At 41.6% G+C, this 15,012-nt stretch overlaps 1 protein-coding gene across 50 annotated transcripts in view; it reads right to left on the bottom strand.

Moving 5' to 3' along the window:
• Positions 1 to 15,012, bottom strand: part of LOC148316170 (uncharacterized) — a 67,421-nt gene that overhangs the window by 29,551 nt on the left and 22,858 nt on the right. For 10 of the 50 annotated variants that reach the window (XR_015840292.1, XR_015840293.1, XR_015840291.1 and 7 more), the window contains 2 exons: positions 5,336 to 5,418; positions 3,758 to 3,849 (listed from right to left, as the gene is read on the bottom strand). The exons of 1 other annotated variant lie outside the window; for it this stretch is intronic. Coding sequence is in view for 16 of the 49 variants with exons in the window: in XM_088287004.1 (XP_088143130.1) it covers positions 3,758 to 3,849; positions 5,336 to 5,418 (175 nt within the window). In the remaining 33 variants the exon portion in view is untranslated. Of the gene's footprint in view, positions 1 to 3,677; positions 3,850 to 5,335; positions 5,419 to 5,499; positions 5,592 to 8,450; positions 8,627 to 9,828; positions 9,965 to 13,467; positions 13,586 to 15,012 lie in introns of those variants that run through there. 39 more of the 50 variants (XR_015840300.1, XR_015840297.1, XR_015840308.1 and 36 more) reach the window with 18 other exon arrangements.

Raw genomic sequence — 15,012 nt, 5'->3', positions numbered from 1 at the left:
ATCTATAAATGTGGAAATTTACATTGGAAACGTTTGGTTTAGCTGTTATAAAAGTATGGCGGCGGCGCCGTGACCTCCCGCCCGGGCACGAGGCATGTGTTTTTGTTTTTTCAGCTGTGTGGGCGTTCCTCCAGCGATCGTCTCGCGCCATACCGTCAGCTGCTGCGAGACGCGCTGATTACACTGACTATATTGTGATTATAATAAATATCTTTGTATCACCACCTTTTTTCCCGGGAGCGTTTCGTGAAAGTCTAAATCTGCACAGACACCAATGCTAATTCACTCATGCATATCTTGATTTTTTTCAACAATGCAAGCTTTTGATCAATCAACCCGAACCCACGCCTCCTGGGGAGAAATTTGTAAAATTCACCCGGAGCTCCGTGCCCGAGGGCCGGCTATGGACTCCAGGGTGTCCTGGGCGTTAGCTCGCTCTTCATCTACACCTCAGCTGGCAAGAATTCTATTTTTTTGACAGGTAAGTCACACCCTCATGGAACATCAGCTGATAAAGACGGGTCTAAAGACACCATCATGCGACACTCTGAAGAAGGCGAAAGACATCAATGTCCACAGAAGATGCTCGAATTGAATGCACTGAATCCCATTAGAAGGTGTAGTTGTCCCTATTAATGTGGCCGGGAGTGAATAAGCGACGCGTGTACACTCACTCGGCGGCAACTGGTAATGCTCTCTTGACTGTGTTTGCGGCGCTGGTTGGGGTCCTCGGCTTTAAAAGGGAGAAAAACATCCAAGAAAATAACTTGTATTAGCTTTTACCAGTTGGTGGCGCTACTACTACGATGTAAAATAAGTTGGTAGATGTCTTCAGGGCTGAAGTGGTACTTTCAATGGGCTCTGTCTGAGGTGGGATTCGAACCCACGCCTCCTGGGGAGACTGTGACCTGAACGCAACGCCTTAGACCGCTCTGCCATGGGGACATGCAAAAGACTCTAGACAATGATCTTACTCTCTGCCGAATTTTGTGACGTTTTGGCAAAAGGCGTGGCTATTACGGTGCTGCAACTTTTTTTTCCATTGGAAGAATCTTTCTTGAAATGTTACCCCTAAAAATTTATCAACCGTGTGTCAAGACCAACTAGTGTCTCAACTCTTTTCAACTCATATTATTTCACTTATTTAATTAGGTTATATATATATATATATATATATAAATATAAGCAGAACTTCTCCCACTTCTTCCCAGATGAACCGCCCCAGTTCCCCTGCAGTGTCAAGATGGAGGGACGGTAAGTTCTGATTGGTCAGGCGGTGTTCATCTGCCTTCTGTGTCCTCGTCTTTCAGGTGTATCCGACCGTATCGCGTTCACTCGGGATGGGCGTTTGTACGTCTGTCAGTCGCGTTGGCGCTGGAAAGGGGACTTAGAAGAAATTTGTAAAATTCACCCGGAGCTCCGTGCGTAACTGTGACACACGCCCGCCCTCCTCCCCCGGAGCTTCCATTCGGTTAAACTTAGGGGCCGCTTGGCACCGCCCGTTGCATTTACAGCACTAAAAAAACAAACTTTTATAACAGCTAAACCAAACGTTTCAAATGTAAATTTCCACCTTTCTACAGTCGTCTGCAAGTCATTTAGCACCTTGGCAGAAGCCATTGTTTGCCAATCTATATCAAAAGGGCGCAGCCATGTTGAGTGCGGTTCTTTTCTTCGTCAGGATTAGGCTCGGTTTTACTCGGCACGCCGCTTTCTTTGGGGGCGGTTGAATCAATGCTTTGTTTTTTCAATAATAGAAAAAAGCACTAATCCTGGTAGCAGAATTCAGGGGTTGATTATCAAAAATGCAAAAAAAAAAATAATAACAAAACATTCATCAAATGGAAAAAAAAATACAGCCATATCGGCGGCCATGGTATCGAGGATGGTGCAGAAGATGGTCGACAATGCCCTGGCTGCAATCAAAGGAGAATCCATGCCTGATGAATTGAAATGCTGATTATGAGACCAGTGGTTTCCAACCTGATTTAAAAACACGATGATAAGATTAATATTTACAGCATTAGACAATGCCCATTGGTTCTTGGAACTTTGACCTCAAGCATCATGTCAAAAAATACTTTGGTGTAGTACACCTCAGGCTGGTCGGCAGTCAATTGCAGGACAGTAGTTAGTAGGCCAAAGAATTGATCAGAAATTAAAGGGTATGCGTGCATTTTCCCATGCAGACTTTTGTTTTTTTGTGAGGATTGCGGACATTAAAAATGACGGAGAAAAGCTGTAGTGAGTGAACACTTCAAGCGAACGCATCAAGGCTCCAGTGAGTGAGCCGTGCTGTGGCAGCTGGATCCACCAGTTGCAGTACAAGCATGCTACTCCCACAACTTTTCACGAAAAAGGATGAATCGCAAGTAATTCTGCCGCCTCTGTTTAATTCTCGTAATTTGATGACATTTTGCTGACTTACAGATTTTTTTCAATGAAATAACGTGTACAAAAAAAACATGTTGCTGTTTGAAAAAATGGGTCTTAATAAAATAAAATAAAGATTTGGCCAATGAAAAAAAATTAGGAAATTATTAGTTTTGGTTATTTAATTTCTGTAAGAGGTGGATTGCTGATTTGTATTTTTTGTCCCCCCCATGTCCGCCGCAGCGAGCAGCTATCCAGGACCCCGAAGCCATTTTTTGCAGCGAGCAAATTTATCAATATTTTATACGTTAGTTGTGCAGCTTTTTTGGGTCTGTTGTCATAAGGTTAATCTACACATTGATGTGATTGTGAGGTTTGGGGTTGAGCTGGCGGGAACAATAGAAATTGATAGTGTGATAATATAAAGTGATAATATGTTCAGTATCAAATCATATAGGCATTTGGCGGGAGGCCAATTTGGTACATCTAGAGGTTGGCAATGGATATATTTTCACCACCTTCAAAAATGCTTTAAAAAAATATACAATATATATAATAAATATATAAATATATATATATATATATATATATATAGGTTTCCCTCAGAGGGCCCGGCGCCTAGCAGCTGGCTTAGAACTGGTGCGGACCAGCAATTATTTTCACTTCTTAACAATATCTATCCATTTTTTATGACAACAAGCAAAGGGCACCGTGCAGTACGTGAAAATTAGATTGCACACGCACACACGCTTCAGTCTAATCGTGCCGCTCGGCGAAACTACAATGCATGCCATTTTTTTGGCTTTTTGCCTCATTTCTTCTAAGTCCCCTTTCCAGCGGGCATTATCTTGACAGAATTTGGGAACCCACGCCTCCTGGGGAGACTGCGACCTGAACGCAACGCCTTAGACACACTTATACATAAAAAGCTAAAAATTGCCACTGTACGCTTATTAATGTGCACACTTTGAAGTCACTGATGTGTGGGAGGACTGTGTTTCCATTGTTCTTGCTTGGTACTTGAAAACAATGGAAAATAATCAGTCAGCGACAATTTGCTACGATCACGGCAAAGAGTGGAACTTAATGCTGTCGCCCAAACATGTACGCACGGACGCCCACCCTTCAGAAGGTACGTATCAGTTCTGAAATCCCTCATTTACATGTGGTTCACTGTTCATAAATTTAGACATTCATGTATGTATATATATATACATATACATGTTTTTTTGTTTTTTTTACAGTGACTGTCGTTATTGATGGTTACAAAAATCATTTGATTGCATTGACGGCCCATTTGATGCTGTCAGCTCGCGTCCCGAGGTCCAACTACGAGCTTTTTAACTGCAGCAACTTTAAGATACGCTATTGGAGCTGGAATTACCGCGGCTGCTGGCACCAGACTTGCCCTCCAATTGTTCCTCGCCAAAGGTGCCAAGCGGCCCGCTGCCGCGGCCAGAGAATGGGAAAAACATTCTGTGGAAGAAAAAAAAAGTTATTTATATCCTTTTTTGTGAAAATGTATTTATGAACATCAATTTCAATCTGGACACCCCTGATCCTCAGATGGATCACTGGCTCCCAAAAATGCTTAAAAAAAAATACAATATATATAATAAATATATATATATATAGATATATATATAGATATATATATAGATAGATAGATATATATACAGAGAGAGAGAATATATATATTTGTAATAATTTATGATATTTAATATATGTTTTATGGCTGATTACATAAAAAATTTAAATTTCCACCTTTATATAGTGTAGAAAGGCATCCTGAAGCCTGGAAAGTCATTAATTTGATTGTCCAGTATTTCCTTCATTTCAGATTGTTCTGACATCGCTACTTTAGTCCCTCTAACCGAACTCTACATTTGAACCCACCTGGCTGCAACAGATGGTCGCTCCGCAGAGCCTGGGTTTGGCTCAAAGTAGAGGTTTTGCCTTGCCTTGCTCATGTTTGGTTGGAATATGTGGCATGAGGAGTTTTTGACCTCCTCAATGGTTTACTTGAGAAATTTGTACAGTACATTTGTTTAGTTTTTGTATTTTTTTTAGAAGGTGGAATATCTCAAGAAAATAAAGTGCTCCCAAAACTTAGGCCGAGGGGCGCGGAGGGTGTCCCGGGCCTTCCCCATGATAGAAAATCCATTGTGGTCCTTTGCGATGCCTCTCGAGGCAAAGGCGGACGGATACAATGTTTCAAAGTTCCCCGCTGGAAAGGGGACTTAGAAGCCGCTGCTGCTCCAGCAGTGAGACGTTTAAGTTTCTCCTCCCGAACCCTGACAGGGTTGACATTGACCCTGTCGGGAAGTGGACTCCTGCGGCAGGAATTGAAATACGGGTAACAAACTCCTTCGAGCAAGACCTCTGCCAAGGCCACAGGGTTCATATCAAAGATCTGAGTCTGAAATTGAAATCAAATCCGCCCCTGACACGTTTTTCCGATGGACACAAAACTGGGTCGACATATAACAGAATGCACGAAAAGTCTCGAAGACCTACGTTGGAAATTGAACAGGAAGGCGGCCATTTTGATTTGAAGCAGTCCTTTCAACCTCTCATGCACCTTAGAACATTAAAAAAATGCAGCCCGTGATCCCAGTTTTACCAGTCAACACCGAATTTTATCGGTAACACGATCATAAGAACTGAACTGTTTTCTTGTTCTTTATTTCTCCTCAGACTTGTCAACTTGCTTCCCAACAACCGCATCAGAGTCCAGTTTGAGTTTCTCCCGTACAGGACGGGTATGAGGACACTGGTGGCCGACATCCACGCGACCGTTTTTAAAGATTTCAAGGGCAGCTGTACAGTCAATGTCAGACCGTGAATCATCTTCTTTAATTTTAAATGAAATCTGCTCATGCATTTTTTTAACAATATACCAATGGGTGCTTAATTTTATGTAACACGGTGCTTTTATGTGTTGAATATAAGCGGCACCAACCTGAGCGATCTCCTGTTTGATGTCTTCCACATGCCAGTGCTGATAGTTTACAAAGCACTGTAAAGAATAGTTCTCCTGCTCCACTGATTAAAAAGAAAAACACAAAATAATTTTAAGGAAAATCACCACTGTGACTTCTTGACCACTGTTGAATTTTGACCTACTTCCTAAGAAGTTTTCCACCAATGTGTCCAGGTCATTTTCTCCCGTCTCTATCAGTATTTTCCTGATGGTATCCTCCAGATGGGCCAACTTACTTCATTAAATTAAAAAAATGTTATATTATCAAAAAATGGAAATAGCACTTTACAAGTGCCTTAAAAAAACATTTGCCCTTTAATGAGTTATAAAAATTCACAAATGTTTGAGATTTTGAATATCAAGTGAATATAAAATGTGTTTTCTAGATGATTTCATTTATTCAAGGGTGGGACGACCAATTGTAATTAGCAGAGCTGGGAAGTCCGTCCCGGATGGTAGTAGATGGTTTTTGGTTTGGCTCCTCTGCCTTAAAAAAAATAATAAAATCATCTAAAAATGTTTTGTTTACTTGTCATTGAGATAGTAATTGAAAATAGCTTGATGATCTAAAACAATGTGGTGTGATAAATGTGTAAAATCAAAAAAGGATGGAGGGAAATACCTTCTCAAGCTGTGCTGTGATTCAGAATTGGTCAAATATTTTTTTTAACAATAGCCATAATTTCTTTTGCATAAATGACAAATTCAGCTATTTTAAATAAAAAAAAATAAAATAAAAAAAACACCAGGCAAAATGTCTTGAGCCTTCCACATTATTATTGCTTCCACTTACTCTGCAGTTTCCTCACATGATCATACAGATAAAACAACATACAGCGTATTCATTTACATACAGGAAATATTTTAGATGCATTTTGAACCCAACTCTCTACACTATATAAAGGTGGAAATTTACATTTGAAACGTTTGGTTTAGCTGTTATAAAAGCTCCCCCAAAAAAATCATCGTAATCTTATGAGAATTAAGTTGTGAGTTAAAAAAAAAAAAAAAAAAATTCAGAATGAACTCATTTACTACCATTGACGGCTAAAGACGTCAAAGATCCATTTTTTTTTACTTGGCTTGTAGTGAATGAGTTAGGCGGGGCTTCAAAGTTTTCGTTGAATATGGGTAGAGGAGAGGATATCATCAGATTGGGGGAAACAAATGTTTTCATAACTAAAATGGTGGAGTAAAAATGCCAGCTGTTTATAAAAGAAAAAAAAATGCAGAAATTTCTAGAGTCGCTGCTTCTGCGCGCAACGTTCAGGTCGCAGTCTCCCCAGGAGGCGTGGGTTCGAATCCCAAGAACAAAGCAAACACATTCAAGAGAGCATTACCAGATGCCAGTGGGCCTAAAGCCCCCCCCCCCCACACCTCTGCTAATAAAGGTGGAAATTTACATTGGAAACGTTTGGTCTAGCTGTTATAAAAGTTTCGTGTCAATTTGTTTGGTTCTATCTCCATGAGTATTTTTTTGTGGTGAAAGTAAGTCTAAAAAATGAGAGCCAGACATTTTACACCATATTCTGTTGCAATGACTTTTGAACTTAGGTACAATTTAGACTTTTCAATTACATCGGCCGCATTGGTAGTTTTTCCACACGCAAGTGACCATTGGCTGACAATGTCAGTGCCAATTGCAACTTTACAATAAGCAAACATCATTCTGTTGTAGTATTGACGCGAGCATGCCCTCCTCCTCCGGAGCTTCCATTCGGTTAAACTTAGGGGCCGCTTGGCACCGGCTGTTGGCTTGCCAAGTTTCTGAAACGTTTTCTCAAAAACATGGCGCGACAACAGTCTCCCCAGGAGGCGTGGGGAAATAGCTACTTCAAAGATGATTGTGTAATCGGTCCAACGATCATTGTGCACATTCTGAAAGGGAACCAGGTGGGACAGTTCTGGATAGCATCCACTTTGACAATTTGATCCCACGCCAGGGAAAAAGGCACCAGTAATTAAGGCAGTACAATCATCAGATGAGTCTGGCATTGAGAAGCAACACAATCGGTGTACGTTGCTATCACAGTAATAAGCGCAAGCACATTTTTGCTCGTACAGAATATTATTGTTTTTGTGTTGTTTATTTTTCAGTTCTTTAATTTGCGCCGAGTTCGTGTACCGGCGGCGGCCCGAGTACCGCCACCTGTCGGCGGGCGAGCAGCTGCTTGTCCACAATCACAACTACATCTCCCACTTGCAGATTAGCTGCCCCCCGCAGGCCAACCAGAGACAAAAAAAAAGGCGTTGGCCTACATGGTGGAGGTGAGCCTGACGCGAGCGCGGCCCGGCGAGGTGGCGGGCTACATGGCCACGGCGCCGGGCTTGCTGAAGGTGTGCCTCGCTTGCAGATCTCAATGGCCTATGAATTTTTGAAAGTCCGACTTTTGCCCTTTTTTGCATGTTTACAGGGGTCATTCTTTTGCACCCTGATCCTAAAGGCTTCATCTGATTGTTTGTTTTGCAGAAAGCATGTTGCGGTGTAGTTTCGCCGAGCGGCACGACGGGGCGCTGGAGTGGTTAGACGGGATGCCTCCTGGACGCCTCCCTGGGGAGGTGTTCCGGGCATGTCCCACCGGCAGGAGGCCCAGAGGACGACCCAAAGTCTTTGAAAGCAACCCTCCGTTTGGCCGCATCGTTAACGTTAGCTTTAGGAGCGTTCTTAACACTTTTCAGTGTTGCCACCTCCTCTCTTGAGCGAAGGTTTTGGGAATCATGGATTTAGAGCTTGGAGGTCAAATATCAGAATCTTAAAATGAACTCTGAAGTGCTGGCTGACTCCAAAGTAAAGTGCTTTTTAGTAATCCAGCCAAGATGTTCAAAGCAAACACAGTCAAGAGAGCATTACCAGTTGCCAGGATGGCGGAGCGGTCACTTCCCAAATAAAATATCTAATCTTCCTGCATTCCTCTCCTGAGTGTCCCCAGCGGCCGCCGCTCGAATGTTTTCAAAGGTTGAGCTGTACTCACTTGGAAACGTTTAGTTTAGCTGTTAATGAAGTTTCGTTTTTTTAGTGCTGAAAATTCATTGTCTGCTGGCGCTGAACTTTGAGAAGCGTAGGCGGGTAGGTTTTGCTTTGAGTTTACAGTACCAGTCTGTGTTTGGGCCAATCGTCGAGGCCAGAAGGGTACCAGTCTCATCGGGCATGGCTTTCCACTGCAAGCAATAAGAACAAGACTTCAACTGAAAAATATCTCCAAACGGAAGGAAGCAGGGAAAAGCAACCATTGTGCCAACGCTAATGTCCAGGAGGCTCGGGAAGAACTGACAAAGGGCCTTTTCTGGATAGTAAGCACTTCGCCAGTATACAATATATATAATAAATATCTAATATATATATATATATATATATATATATATATATATATATATATATATATATATATATAGGGTCAATATACATCTGCTTCTTTGCCTGCACATAATGAACATTTTTTTGCATGTTTCGGGGGTCAAACGAGTGAGGAGGGCCATTTTGTACATAATAACACTGAGCAACACAACACTAGAAGGCATCCAAGTCTCAGCTGCGGTAAACAAAAATAAAGAAAATAACTTGTATTAGCTTTTACCAGTTGGTGGCGCTACTACTACGATGAAACCCGAGCTGCGACGGCGGCTAGGTCCCTATTGTTTTTGTAGAAATTATTATTAGGGCCCGAGCAGCGACCGCTACGAGGTCCCCATTAACCGCGATAACCGAGGGTTCACTGTATTACTCTTACTCGATCTTGGCGCCGCTTTTGACACTTGATCATAACATATTATTAAAACGCCTTGAAACTTGTGTTGGCATTTCAGGTTCAGCGCTTTCTTGGATTAATTCGTATCTGTCGGAGACGACGCACCGTGTGCACCGCCTGTGCCCGGGGAAGGTGCTCCTATTCGGGCCAAGTGTTAGTTTCATGCTTTTTCCTCGTGTTTGTCGTGTCTTGTCATGATTAGCCTGGGCAGTCATTAATTTGAGTCTTTTCTGAATAATTTTCAGTCGGATTCGTCAAAAGGGCACCGTGCAGTACGTGAAAATTAAACAATCCATCTTAGCAAATGCTTAATAAAAAATCTCGGCCCCTAAGTTTAACCGAATGGAAGCTCCGGAGCGATGGGCTCTGTCTGAGGTGGGATTCGAACCCACGCCTCCTGGGGTTACTGCGACCTGAATTCGCTGCTCAGGCCCTAATAATAATAATAATAATAATAATAAAAGTAATAATATTTTAATGCTTCTGCTGAACTGAAAATTTGGGATTATTTTAATTAACATCGTTTGTCCACCCCTGTTTTAAACTAAAACTGAGAGTCTACAGTTCAAACAATCACATCTGGATTAATTTAAAAATCAAATATTAATGAATCAGAATGACATGTTTAGAGTAGTAAAGGCTATTGAATTATTACTGCCTTGCCAATCTTTGTCCGGCTTCCTAAGAGGGTGGCCTTGCTCAATGCTAGAGTGGCTGTCTCCTAACCTGAAGGTCATGGGTTCAAATGGGCACTGTCTGAGGTGGGATTCGAACCTCTTGTGACACCACAGTTGATTTTTCTCCCACACCACGAATCTTGGAGTCCAAAGTCTACAGCAAAGTAGGGCAGCCCTCGGGGAACCTGCAGCACACAAACAATTAACCAGGCGTAAAGTAGACCGGGCCGTTCAGATCTATATTATGTCCAAGCAGATGGGCATCAAGTGTGTGAGGCTAAGGAAAAATTGAGAATAACAAAAAGGACAGAGCCAGCAGGGCATTGGTGCTGGCGGGTGATGGATGTGTCCCAATCGCGGCTCGGGCCTCCTTGGGTGTTGTATATTTTGCATGTGATTTATTTTTCAGGTTTACATTTCAGAGATCTCTCATAAATCACTGCGAGGAGCACTAGGAACCTGCCCTCAGTTTACATCAAGGCAGTTGAGAGAGGAGTCCAACCAGTGTGTGAACCCTAGCAACTGTGATGAGCACGTTCCCCCGGACACGATCTATTCGGTACGTGAACTGTTCCCCAGGTTCACACACGCCCCCCTCGGCATCGCACACACAGGAGAGACGTTGGGCCATCATCAACGTTATGGGGTAGATGTCTTCAGGGCTGCTGTCTAGATGGCACTACGATTACACCAATACCCATTGCCCTCTGTCAGAAATGTGTTTGCGAGAGGCGCAGTCTTTATTCATGGGGCGAAGTAGCGGCGCACCTTCAAAAATGCTTAAAAAAAATATACAATATATATAATAAATATATATATATATATATATATATATACGAAATACTATATGACAGGGGCGGGGCTTCAAAGTTTGTGTTTAATAATTATTTCGCCACAAAGGACAAAATACATAATAACCCCCTGGCACTCCTAAAAATTCCAAATTTCACATTTTCAGTCGGATTCGTCAAAAGGGCACCGTGCCTGGGTGAAGGTCCATTGCAGCAGGCAGGATGTGCGCTATGAAGGGGCTGTCCTTCACACACGTCTATTTCTGTCACTGGTTTTCCAGATGGACAGGACCAGGTCGGGTGGAACTGCACATGTGTCCAAAAATTTTAAAAAGCAAAGCCGTGTGCTAAACGAGACCCTGGCAATCAACGTGGCCCAGACTTGAGGTTTCATTTGAGTAGTCAAACTTGGGTTTTAAACTGTACAGTGATTTTAAATTAGATCAGCATAAATATTACTGACCAATCTCAAATGTTGAAAATGGTTCCGATTAGGCAAGACAAGTGCGTCAATGCTTGAGGTTGTCTGAAGGGAATTCACCAACTTATCTCGCAAACTGAAACACATCCAAATGGCCATGTGGTCTAAAATATTACTGCCTCCGACAAATGTTTGTGATTGCCCCTTGACCCATCTTTCCAAGTCTTGTTCAACATAACCTCAAAGAACGTTATTTCCTGTGCAGTTACAAGAAACATGATAGCCTACTATTATTTTGAAATAGAAGGTAATTTTGAAAGAGTAAGGACAGCACAGTGACGAAGCGGCGAGTTTGTTTGCTTCACACTTCCGAGGTTAGGGCCCCCAAAGGACCAGGGCCTGAGTATTCTCACAAAGATACTACTCTATCCTTGGAAGAAAAAAAAATATTTTGTTCTTGTGTGTTTTGTTTTTACCCCTCATTCTTGAAACGTACATAACTGTTGAACTCACTGGGTCGCTTCTGTGCGACACACAATAACACTTGTCAACGCTCACATTCATGTCACATAAAATCACATTTGGGCAGGTGAGGTCACAAACTAATATACTGTATATTCACTAACCTGACCTTGCAAAAATCTGGGCCCCTAAGTTTAACCGAATGGAAGCTCCGGTGCCAAGCGGCCCCTAAGTTTAACCGAATGGAAGTTGACCATGCTGACACAGCATGAACGACAAATGAATAAATAAATAAATAAATAAAGAATGCCACCTTTCATTTCACAGGGCACACCGGACGGCGTACCAGCAGGTAATAGTCGGAGTAATTAAATAAATACAAAAAGAATGGCTGGGGAATAAAAAAATAATACGTTTTAATAATAATTTGTTTTTTTTGTTATAACATGAATTTCACTCTCTCTCTCTCTCTGTATATATTGGACTTTGTGTAGAAATTGTCGCCCTCATATATGCTCGTAACTTATACGACAGGAGGCTATGAACAGCGATAAAACAGGCCAGCTAAGTGGATACTGTGGCGTACAACAAAATCCACAGGGAAGGCACTAGGGTGATGATGGTAATTGTTGTAGTAGTTTCAAATCATTACAAATTTGGTGGCACAATTTTTATTTAAATATTTATTTTTGACATGCGCACACACACATTATTCTTTTAATTGGCCTATATAAATGGTAAAAATTCCCCTGGTAGAACATATTTTCTTATCCGTTTAAAAAAAAAAAAAGAGCCAACTTACGGCGGACATTGCACTTGGACGTACTTATTTTATACGTAGCTCGCAACGCGTGGCAGTAGCTTCTTGTAAAGCTCTTGGTTTATAAACCCGGCCCATGGCAACAACACCATCGTCAAGTTTGCTGACGACAGAGTGAAATTCATGTTATAACAAAAAAACCAAATTATTATTAAAACGTATTATTTTTTTATTCCCCAGCCATTCTTTTTGTATTTATTTAATTACTCCGACTTTTACCTGCTCCCCTGTAATCTTGTCAGTGTGCATGTATGTGTGCTCCAAAATCAAATTGTCTTTCAGAATGTGTTTTTGCAATGGCGTCCCAATTTCTAGAAAAACAATAGGGACCTCGCAGCGGTCACTGCTCGGGCCCTAATAATAATAATAATAACTTTTGTTTCCCTCTATCTGGAAATAAGGAGAAATTAATAACAAACATGTCAAACAATAGTGGGAACTTCTTGTTCACCTCCAAGGCTGCTTTTACAAGCTTCTGGATCATTACATTTATTAATTTGCTAAGGTTTTAGGCCATCAGAAATGAATTGAGCAGAGCTAACCAAAGTGGGCCCACGGATGTAAACAGCTGTGACAATCACGACCGTTAGCTCCCTCACATGTACATTTTGGTAGAAATGCCCCCATGATGCATTCAAACCAAACTTTTATAATGTGCACATTCCGGACGTAAAGCAGTGACATGGAACTAAAGACGACCATATATTGCCAAGCTTTTTTATTTGCTTTGCAGGTGGATAAGAAGGAGCTGACGGGCAGAACGCCGCCCGGCGGGTCATGGGAATAACGCCGCCGGATCGCCGCAGTCTCCCCAGTAGGCGTGGGTTCAGCTGCTAATTTACACTCCCTAGCCACTTGATTAGGTACACTTGGCCATTCATTTTGTCTTCTTATTATTGATATTTGACTGATTCATTAAAATCAGACAATTATGTTTTGAGCTTCCATTAGGGCAAACTTAGGGGCCGCTTGGCACCGCCCGTGCCCGGGGAAGGTGCTCCTATTCGGCCGCCATGACTACTAATATCGGTATCGGTATCAGCCCTGAAAAAAGCATATCGGTCTATCACTAATGTGCTTAAAGCGCATTCTACTTGATTTTATATCGATATTGTCTTCTTTTCCCTTTTAGATGTGTCTGGCATGTAAAATAAATAAATAAAATAATAAAATACATTTGAGGCAAACTCATACCTTAGCAGATAATGGGGGTCTGTCTCCAGGGAGACAGGATGGCAGAGCGGTCTCAGGCGTTGCGTTCAGGTCGCAGTCTCCCCAGGAGGCGTGGGAAAGAAGATTCAGACTTGTTTTTCTAATGAATGTGTGAATCATTTCCTGGTTTTTATTTTTCTTATCCTTCACCCAAGTATAGTGCAACATTCCTTATGCTGAACTTCTGTTTCTGATTTGTTGCTTTTCCTCGGGCAGGGTGGTTTCTTGCACAATATATATATATTTATATATTTATTATATATATTGTATTTTTTTTTAAGCATTTTTGAAGGTGCGGGATTTTGCAGCTATTGAGGAGGATATCTCTCTTTTTTCATCACTTTTCTCCGTGGACACAGACAATGTTCCAGCCCAGCTGGAGCCGCTCTGATCCCCTGCTACAAAAACGAGCTCTTGGGACATGGAATCTATCTGGCAGGGAAGGAGCCCGATCTTTGTGGAATAAAAGAAGAGAACGAGCAACATCTTCAACTGCTGACGCGAACATGCCCTCCTCCTCCGGAGCTTCCATTCGGTTAAACTTAGGGGGCGGTGCCTCATGGGGTCATCTTTAAACCTTTCAGTGGGAAAAGCGGTAAGCAAAAAAATAATAATAATTCCATATTCCCTTGTTCTTTCATCTTCACAAACAATACACCACACACGCACGCGGCTGACTGTGTCAAAGGTGGTCTCTTGGAGCAATGAGCTAGGTTTTACAGGAAGTCGGCCATTTTGAATTTACTTAAAAGGGGGCGGGTCATTTTAAAATCAACTTTTGTGTTGTGCAATACAATTTACTTGAATGGACATTAATGAATAATCACTATTTAATTTTCGTAAAAATAGTGGAGCCTTTTAAAATTTTTTCCTTTTTAAAAACTGCGACACAATCAATGGACAACGATTGAAAGCTGTTGACAAGTTTACGTACCTTGGGAGCATATATGAATATGTTATAAGTCACTATTGGTGGAAATAAAAATAATTTTGAGGGTGGGAAGTAAAAATAAACTAAGATAATGTGGCTGCTCAAATTTGTACACTGCAGACTTATAAATAATAAAAATATGTCTTGTTCTTACTGGTGTATGTTTATTTAAAGTACGCGAATTGCGCAGATATGATATTAGAGAGGGAGCCCGATTTTTTCTTCTGCTTTCATTCTCTCTCGCAGTGCTCGAAATGTACAGCTGACCAAAAATTCAATACTGCATATGCTCAAATTCAGGCAGTCATTAATTTGATTGTCCAATATTTCCCTTATGAGATAATGCCTCTCATAGCAAATGTGTACAGCGCGAGCTGAAACACAAGGAGGTGAGAGAATTTACAGCAGAAGGTGTACAACTTCGAGAAGATAGGATCTCAATGCCTTAAACTTCCTAGTGGGTCACCGTCACCTAATCCCCCAGCCGGGGGAAAAGGGGGCAGAAAATGGGTTGTTTTCTTTCTTTCTTAATTTATTTTTGTCAAAACGTGAGTCGAATCAGAATAGTCATTCAGCCGATGCATACTGTAAAAACA

The sequence above is a fragment of the Idiotropiscis lumnitzeri genome, chromosome 22 (genome assembly GCF_059441095.1).
Source record: "Idiotropiscis lumnitzeri isolate Australia: NSW breed Sydney's pygmy pipehorse chromosome 22, RoL_Ilum_1.0, whole genome shotgun sequence".
NCBI lineage: Eukaryota > Metazoa > Chordata > Actinopteri > Syngnathiformes > Syngnathidae > Idiotropiscis > Idiotropiscis lumnitzeri.
The sequence above is the reverse complement of the archived record's forward strand: the minus strand, read 5'-3'. Positions and strand labels throughout refer to the sequence as shown.